We start from the raw sequence: 9912 nt of genomic DNA on the forward strand, positions 1-9912 counted from the left end.
ATTTTTTAACCCTTCTACAGCCTTTGAATTATTTTTCACCCATAAAGTTTGTAATTATTGAGTACGTAATCAAATCGAGCACCGTAGACTGATATTTGACATAAACTTTCGAGCTGGAAAGGGATGATGGGTAAAGCCCAGTTTCAGGAAATCGGTACCTATATAAAATCATATCTACATCGAGATAGAGCTCATTATATTACGAATAATGCCTTTTCTGCTAAAATCAGGGATGCAAATATTCTGACGCTTCTGTATCTTTGTAATCATAGAATCATAGAATATCTCTGTAAGCATAGAATTTAGCGATTTATAAGCATATAGTGGCAACAGATTCGCCTTTATGACTAAATACACTTTAATGTGATTGCACCTAGTGACAATCACTAGGCGTAATAAATTGTATTTAATTTAAAAGCTATCAGCTTATTTGCGTAGTTACCTTATTTAACATACTGATCTTCTTTAACATATGCTCTGCCATTGTTCACTACAATTGATGCACTATTCGATTGAGTTGATCTTTTATTATGGTTGCAGTGAGACTAGACATGCGTTGCGCATCCTTTTGTTCACCTCACATGTTTCACGAAATCATCGAAACTGAAAGATCCCTACTTGTGATTAGTACTCCTCAGGTTTGTATATAGCATTAATATAAAAGTATAAAACTGTTTTATATTTTACGAAGAGATTTTCTATATCATCTGGATTTAATTTGAGTACAATACAGCATTAAATTTTAGAGGTTCATTTAAACTGAAATTAGTTCGGAATATATACACTACCGTGCGCTGCAAGCATAGAGGTGAATAGGAACATGATACAAATAGACGAGGTATAGCCGCCAGCGAACGTATTTTGGTCCGGATCGCGCAGGTCTAATGACGTCACGTTCAAAGCTAACATGATGCCACTACATGCATCAACGCCACCGCGACAGAACTCTTAATTTAAATGGTTCGCACAGAGATGAGCAGGGAGATGCACAACGCTATGGTTTTAGGCAGAGATGAGTGAGGAGATGCACAACGCTCCGGTTTTAGGCGATACCAAAAGCATGGCGCTAAATCGTAGCGGCGAGTCCGGGAGTAGGATTTCATGATCATCGCCTCCGTCGACAATGCGAATCCCGTCGTAGCCGAGCTAAACGGGAACACGAACGCGTAGCTTGGCGAGCAGAGGTTCTCCACTACCCAACGTTGGTTCCCAAAGCAACACTTAGGACGAGGCAGCTCATTCTAACAAGTGTTGCTTTGGGAACTAGCAATATACATATAGCGGAGGACCTCTGCCCGCCAAGCTCCACGTTCATGATTGCAGTCAGCTCGGCTACGACAGGATCCGCATTATCGACGGAGGCGATAATCATAAAGTCCTACTCCCGGACTCGCCGCTACGATTTAGCGCCATGTTTTTGGTATCGTCTGAAACCGTAGCGTTGAGCATCTCCCTACTCATCTCTGGTGTCACACCCGCAGTGTATGAGCTTCGTGTATTTCGAGCATTCTTCTTTATTCATATAGTGGTTGCTTGGATCTCTTGTTGAAAATAAATACATTTTTCTTGGCTTTAATATTTTTCTTTTAATTATTAGCGCCGAAAAGATTTTGAGGATCACGGTGAAGACTGAGCGTGAACACGATGACGGAGGAGAAAACGGAGTTTGTGAGTATATCTTTTTCATCAACAGAAATACTTCCGTTACTCGATATAATTTTTATCATTATGATGTGATTATATACAGTATTAAACAATATTAATATTTTGTTTAACATTAATGGATATGTCTAATGAGAAGTGTGATATACTTATACTTGCACGCAAAGAATTTCAATGATTCTAAGAAAGCTTGTAAGTGTATCACAGATGCTTACCAGAGTAGGCCTTAGCTTTCAAGTGAACATTGACCCAGCATATGGTTTCCATTACTTTTCATTTTAGTTTAAGTGTTAAAATGTAATAATATTTAGTTATATATTACTTTTGTGTTATGCAGTTTGGTACAAGAGTATAAAGTTTTGATATTTTTATTTAGGACTGGGGAAATGAGAAGTTGCAGCGTGCACAGAAAACCGTGGAAGAGACTCCTTATGATTTAGAAGCTTGGAGTATACTTATAAGAGAAGCTCAAAACAGGCCAATTACAGAAGTACGGCCAGTTTTTGAGAAGCTGGTCACGGTGTTTCCATCAGCTGGTCGATATTGGAAGATTTACATTGAACAAGAGGTAGTTTATTCTATGTACTTACAGTTATAATGAACATAATTATTATTGCAAGATATTACTTACATAATTCTTTGGTGACACAGTAAAATGTATGTTTTTCTATTTGTTTCAGATGAAAATGCGCAACTATGAGAGGGTAGAACAGGTATGTTAACATTAATTTTCTGGATTATTGATCTGAAATCAAGCAAGTTACATTTTAGTAATTTTATGTTGTGATTGTCTTCATATTGTTCAGTTAAAAGAAATAATTAGCATAAGGACACTTGCATCCTTGTACATGTCTTACTGTTTAATACGTGTGTCTATTGTATTTAGTGTAAATGTAATGTAGCAGTGCAAGATATATGTAACAATTTTGGTTCATATTCTCTGTAACATACTTATTCTGCAATAAGACACTTGTAACATGCATTTAACTGAACAACATGTTTCCCTTGGTAATTTTTCTATCAGGATAGGATAATGTAAAATACATATGAGGCACCAATAACATATAATACCAAAGTACAATCTTTCTATGTGATTTCTGAGCACTTTGCATATTATGTGAGGTGAATAAAAAATTTTGCTTCGTCACAAATCACTTATTTCATTGATTAATTACTGCTGTCTTAACACATTTGGGAGGTTGCTTTCTTTAATGTGTATGATTAGAGTCAAGTTATTTCTAGTGTATAGAAGATACGTAATGACTGGCAAAGAAGCTTGAGAAGGCAACTTTCTGAATGTAACAGCCTTATACTCCTTCCTACAACAGATTCTGTGCGATTTAATAACGACGCTCATGGGAATGTTCACATTCGCGTACTTGGAGTAAACGTATTATTATTAACGTTAATTTGCTAAAGTCATATATCAATAAAAAAAGTTATTGAAATATAAGAAAAATCATATTTTTGAATCTATGATTTATTTGTCCATAACGATACAAATATAAATATGAATATTTCACATTAAGAAATATAAATTCTTAGAAACGCACGTACATATAAAATATAGATCACAGGAAACCACCAAATCAACGTAGGGAGTGATATTAAAATAAAATACATTTAACAGTAAATCGTAATTTTTTTTACCAATTGCCAATTGTTTGACCAAGAAAACTAAAATGCTGGACTGACTGTGGTTGGTGAATATTTCTTAGAATACCTTCCCTCAATACGTACACTTGAGGGAAATTCATGAGAATAAACCTCACGTGCTCGTAAACAATTTTCAGAAGTAGCGTAAAGTGACGAAATCTTTGTTTATTTTTTATTTTACTTCATTCAATTGCCAAGTGTTAAACCAATAATGAAGTTGATGGTTCTTTGTTCACAATCAATAATTGAATTGAAGAATATTATATACGCAATGTCACTTTATGCTGCTTTGCCTTGTCTTCATTTTTTTTATAACGTTTTGGGATCAATTATTTCTAGATCCCACACAGGCTCATTACAGTATTATTAACCCCTTCCCCCCACTTGTAGAGAATAAATAAATTTTTTATTTTGTGGGGTTCATGTTACGTTGTTTATCCACTTCTTACTATTATTCTTTTTATTGACAACAGACACCCTACTTTGCAATGATCAACAATATCAATGTTTTATATAATAAACCATTCATAATTAATGCATTGGTGCATTATTATTTATCCCAATTATTACATAACAATATCATAGGTACAACCGTGCAATAAAAGAGTACAAAATAAATATTTCAATTTTCACTTCTTATACATATATTTATATAAAAAATAAATATTTCAACGTGATTGTAATAACATTTATGTGTATGTATAGAACTTGCCTTCGTGGGTAAGTAAGGTGGTAGTGGTATGAGTTTTGCTACAAGTTGGAAATCAATTAAAATTTGTTTTTGTCCAACTAAGGATTCATTCGTTTCACAATTAATTATAACATCGTGTTTTATGTTGTTTTCCCTCACAGCTTTTCCAAAGGTGCCTAATGAAAATCTTAAATATCGAATTATGGAAACTCTACCTTTCATACGTTAAAGAAGCAAAGTCATTTCTTACTACGTATAAGTAAGTAGTTTGTGTGTCAGTTTTTTAATTATTATTTCATATCCAATTGAATTAGTATCTATTATTGCGTTATTTTTTAGATCCAAAATGGCACAAGCATATGACTTCGCGTTGGATCGTATTGGAATGGACATACACTCATACAGCATTTGGAACGACTACGTCATGTTTCTAAAAAGTGCAGAAGCTGTTGGCTCGTATGCTGAAAATCAAAAGATCAGTGCCGTGCGAAAGGTAAAATGGGATTACATCGTTTTCTCGTAGATACCTTATTTTATTATTCAGAAATATAACTTTTACGCGTTGAAAGTTTGAAAACTTTGTATTGTAAATTACTATGTAAAAAGTTTAATAAAGCGGGAAACATTTTTATTATTAATCGTAAGTACGCATGTTTACTATGTCCATGACAATTTCACTTTTATCTTACACTTAGTTAGATGTAATTCAACATTAGAAAAAGAACATTTTTGTTATATTACAGGTATACCAACGAGGTGTTATTAATCCTATGATAAATATGGAACAATTATGGAAAGATTACATGGCCTTTGAACAAAAAATTAATCCAATAATTGCAGAGAAAATGGCAATTGAAAGGTCCAGAGATTACATGAATGCGCGCCGTGTTGCTAAGGAATTAGAAGCTGTTACAAGAGGACTAAATAGGAGTGCTCCCAGTGTACCTCCTACTGGACATCCCGAAGAAGTAAAACAGGTACATAATTATACTAATATAATGTTATGACATATGTATATACAATACTAAACAATATCCAAAATAATATTAATCGTAGGTTGAATTATGGAAGAAATATATTGCTTGGGAACGCAGCAATCCATTACGAACTGAAGATACGTCACTTGTAGCTCGTCGCGTTTTATTCGCTATTGAACAGTGTTTACTATGTTTGGGCCACCATCCAGCAGTATGGCACCAAGCTGCACATTTTCTTGAACTGAGTTCGAAAATTCTGACCGAAAAAGGAGATGTGAATGCAGCGAAAACTTTGAGCGATGAAGCCGCAAATATGTTTGAAAGAGCAACGAGCACTTTGTTGTCAAAAAATATGTTGCTCTACTTTGCACATGCAGATTTCGAAGAGGGTCGAGTGAAGTACGAGAAAGTCCATCAGATTTATCAGAAGTTTCTCGATATTCCTGATATCGATCCTACTTTGGTTAGTGTTATTTTCACGTTCGATATATTTTTATTAACAATAGTCCATTTCTTTTTTTTTCATTAACGGCTTATAATTTTAACAAAGCTCTGCAATGAATTACTTTGGTTGTTTTCTAAGTTTCTCCTTTCACTGTTTTTTATAGGCTTATGTACAATATATGAAATTCGCGAGGCGTGCCGAAGGTATCAAATCTGCTAGAACAGTTTTTAAAAGAGCTCGAGAAGATCGACGAAGTAGGCACCACGTTTACGTGGCTGCTGCATTAATGGAATACTATTGTACGAAAGATAAAAATATTGCCTTCCGAATCTTCGAGTTGGGATTAAAAAAATTTGGAGATAACCCCGAATATATTCTTTGTTATATAGATTATCTATCCCATTTGAATGGTAAGGAAGATTATTTAAGCATACTATACTATGTACTTAATCTTACAAAATAACAATTGTGTTACTACGCTAATTGAACTCGTTTCCAGAGGATAACAATACCAGAGTACTGTTCGAAAGGGTATTGTCGTCTGGTAGCTTGGAACCAGAAAAATCAGTGTAAGTTAATATTTGGCTATCTTAAGTCATAATTTTTAACAAAAACCATAATCCATATGTAGCATATGTATTAAACTTGTTATTACTCTCTACAGTGATATCTGGAATCGTTTCCTGGAGTTTGAATCTAATATAGGAGATCTCGCAAGTATAGTAAAAGTCGAAAAAAGAAGGAGTGCTGTACTGGAGAAGGTTAGTATTAAAAAACAGAATTGTTTTTTCCCTTATCTAAAAACTTACTGATCATTTGTTACAATATTTGTCATCAGATCAAAGAGTTCGAAGGCAAGGAAACGGCTCAGTTAGTGGACAGGTATAAGTTTCTTGATCTTTACCCATGTACGTCTATGGAATTACGTTCTATCGGGTATATAGAGGTTTCTAGTGTTGCGAGAAATTCTACAGGCGCCATGCCACGAGCGCCAGATCCAGAAAAAGCTATGGCAGCTTTGCCCAGACCAGATATATCACAAATGATTCCGTACAAGCCAAAGGTCAATGCTGTACCTGGCGAACACCCAGTTCCAGGTACGTGTCATGATACCTCAATAATATGTGTATAGTGAATAATAGCACATAAATCTAACTGACATGTCTCCTTTCTAGGTGGTACTTTTCCTTTGCCTCCAGCAGCAGCACAATTATGTACAATACTGCCTCCACCAGGATGCTTCAGAGGTCCGTTCGTAGCTGTTGATTTACTTATGGACGTTTTTAGTAGAATTCAATTACCCGATCACGGTAAGAGACTCGTTGATTAATGATTTATCATATTGATTATTATGTGCGTTTACAATATCGACACTGGTATTTTATTCAATTTCAGCACCTTTACCAATAGCAGACAATGGGTGTGACACAAAATTATTTGACCTAGCCAAGTCCGTCCATTGGATTGTTGATGAGAGTAATGACGGCACAGGAACAGGTTCAAAACGCAGAAGAACGCGATTAGGGGGCGATGACAGCGAAGAGGAAGATCTACCTTCACCACCAGCGAACGATATTTATCGTCAAAGGCAGCAGAAACGTGTAAAATGAAAAAATGAAATAACTTTCCAAGAGTGGTTATATTTCTGGCTGGCGCAAAAAATATGGAAATTAACGCAGCACGCGGAATATGCTGCGTCGGGAATGGAAATCATGATCGCAACTATATTTTCTTACATTTAAATTAAGGCGCGTTCGCGAAAAAAAAAGGAAGATAGAACGGTTATTCTTCTGAATATCGAAAAGTGCCGATCTGTTACCATGTGGTCTGATATTTCATCCCATTCCTATTTGTTCTGCTTGTTATCGAAATTAAGCAGCAGATATTACAAGAGAACAAATTGAAATTATTTTAAAATCTATTACTGCAACGTCCTGAGCCATGGACTCTTCGCATTTAGTATATGTATGTTCATACATACACGTCGAGATATGGATTTTCCTTATCATCATGATGGGAAGTGTTACTATATAATTTATCCAAATAGTTATTATCTGAGGTAATAAACCTAGGGTACATATACATATACAAGTAAATAATAAATTTTGTAACGATACTTATATGTATGGTTATGGCAGATTACTTGAAAAATTGTATATAATTGCTTAATACAAAGTATATCCAAAATGTATACCAATATCGTACCATGTCATGTTATTTTTCTTATGATACCATTGCGACATATGATACTGAGACCATTTTGTGCACTCTAGTATTCATAATAAATAATGTAGGATCTTTTATATAGGTATAGATAGGGAAGGCGCGAAATCACTGCTCTCGTAACTTGGAGGTTTCTCTTTTTATTTTGTCCGGCCTTTACAACGTCGTGTCCATTACTGCCCGTACATCTTTCTCCTATATCCATCCATCCACACGCATACACACCGAGACATTCGCTTCTATAAGCCTAGGATGAGCAGCCTAGGCTTGTCTATTATTGTTTTTCTTTTTCATCTACTTGAATCCTACAATAAAGATTATGAAAACGTATAAAACTGTCTTAAATTCAACAGAAACCCATACCCAACAGTTTGTTTGTCTCTTATATATTACCGAAAACTCGGTTACCAACGGCTCACATAAATCTATGTACCACTTACATTTGAGCACGATGAATCTTTCAAACTCGACACTGCGGTACATACCTTTAAAATAAACTTAAAGCTTCGTTGCACGTTGGCTACCTCTGTTATCCGATAAAACTCGCAGGTCACAAGTTTGCTCTATACTACCTTAACGTTCTATTCTTATATCTTAACACATTGGCGACGGACAACGCATAAACGCATCATTTAAGTTCTTTACTTTGTTTCAAGTCTAATTGTCTAATTTTTCTGTATAAAAATAAAAAGTACTTTGCTCCTTTCCTAAAATTGCTTTCTGAACTATTAATTAGATTAGATTAGACAGCAATTTTTCTAACCTTACGCGATTGAAACGATCGACGGAAAATAGTCCCGTACTCATGTCAAGCGCAACGCGCAATGCCCCTTCGGCAATGCGTTAATTCGAAAATACTTTTGCACTTTTAACATCCAATAAACTGCAGAACTGTTGCACAGTCTTCCCTAATTATATGTATGTATACATATATACTTATAATTTAAAAATCAATACGTTTATTGTATAAATTTCGGTAAATCATTTTTATTCTGAATATCATCTCCAGTTCTAGGTGACCAATATTATAAGTATCTTAAGTCAAGCAATATCACAACACTACTAAGCTATTCAAATAGTCACTCAGGGAGATTTTTCATTACAAAGAAATATTTTATTTGTTCAATTTTTTCAAGAACTGTATGTTACAGCGACTTCACAATGGAGTATGATTTCCTTTTTGATTGAGATTCTCCAGCAGATTTATAATCGCTAGTCACCCTAGCTGTCCTGAGAAGGTCAGTTCTCCCATCCTTGTTTAACTAGGGGGTTAATATAGCTGCCACGACCGTGGTTTGGCAGTCCATTAGGAAGTGTCTCCGATAGTTAGATGCTACTTCAGGGGTAGCAATGTACTATGGTTCAGGACAGACATACGGAACAGTCTCAGAGACAGTTCGACTGCGCATATCCCGCGAAATTCATATCCGCCCGTCACATTCAAAACGAAGTTGAGTTTGTGCTACAGATCGAGTACAGAGTGCAGCCTGATTCTTCATTTTACTCTCTTTATCGTTCTACCTGCTTCCCTGTACTTCCCCATCTCCCTACTATCTTTTATTATCTCAATTTCCTTTTCTTTACCAATCAATCTGACTACAACGCGCCCTGCAACTTTACCAGCCTCAATTTTTCCCTGTATCTCATCCCAGTTAAATCCTCCTCGTGGAAGTGAAACCAGAGTCTCATTGTTGAAAATGGGTAAAACTTTAGCTCTCTCGTGAAAGAGGATCGCTACCGTGGTAATCCGTATTAAATAAGGATTGCGATCGACTTTCCATGGAATAGGTTAGGAAGGAGGAACGATCCGTTCCGAAGAGGGCAGCAAATGTACCTATATGGGGCCATGGTAATCCAATGGCCGCAATTCGCTAACGAGCAAAACCTTGGAGGTTTGAATCGCAAATCGAGGTGAAACGTTGTCTTCGTGACCAATCAGAGGGCAGGATAGGTATCGTAAAAGAAGTCGAATGGACGAGATAGAGCAGTTACTCATCCGGGATATAGCATTGGTTGCCGAGAAAGAAAAATTTCGTTCCAAGAATATGATTTGATAGTCCTTTTTTTTTGCGACGAGATAAAGAATATTTTTTCGCATGAGACTTTTATCGAAACGAGAGAGTGGTTACCTCGTGGATATCATAGAGCCATGTTAATGCTCTAAATCATTAGACTCTGCGGTATCGTGGATGACATATTCGACAAGCGAGCTCAACGGTCGGCAATATGGCAATTTCTAAGCATTACACTCACTCAAA

General features: G+C 35.7%; 1 protein-coding gene across 1 annotated transcript; it reads left to right on the forward strand.

Moving 5' to 3' along the window:
• The first annotated feature begins 1419 nt into the window (after positions 1 to 1419).
• LOC107263823 (protein suppressor of forked) lies at positions 1420 to 7622 on the forward strand. The gene is made up of 13 exons (XM_015731450.2): positions 1420 to 1668; positions 2039 to 2230; positions 2343 to 2375; positions 4171 to 4268; positions 4349 to 4502; positions 4753 to 4986; positions 5066 to 5449; positions 5595 to 5841; positions 5931 to 6000; positions 6096 to 6192; positions 6270 to 6528; positions 6607 to 6741; positions 6827 to 7622. The coding sequence occupies exons 1-13, from the start codon at positions 1645 to 1647 to the stop codon at positions 7039 to 7041; spliced, it is 2142 nt and encodes a 713-aa protein (XP_015586936.1). The 5' UTR covers positions 1420 to 1644; the 3' UTR covers positions 7042 to 7622.
• Positions 7623 to 9912: the final 2290 nt, after the last annotated feature.

Source organism: Cephus cinctus, unplaced genomic scaffold, assembly GCF_000341935.2.
Source record: "Cephus cinctus unplaced genomic scaffold, Ccin1 Ccin1_scaffold0160, whole genome shotgun sequence".
NCBI lineage: Eukaryota > Metazoa > Arthropoda > Insecta > Hymenoptera > Cephidae > Cephus > Cephus cinctus.

What these genes read in the sequence shown, in the direction of transcription:
- LOC107263823 (XM_015731450.2), top strand. Translation starts at nt 1,645, where the DNA reads ATGACGGAGGAGAAAACGGAGTTT. An exon ending in TCATTTCTTACTACGTATAA is followed by an intron (nt 4,269 to 4,348) that starts GTAAGTAGTTTG and finishes GTTATTTTTTAG; the next exon opens with ATCCAAAATGGCACAAGCAT. An exon ending in AGATCAGTGCCGTGCGAAAG is followed by an intron (nt 4,503 to 4,752) that starts GTAAAATGGGAT and finishes GTTATATTACAG; the next exon opens with GTATACCAACGAGGTGTTAT.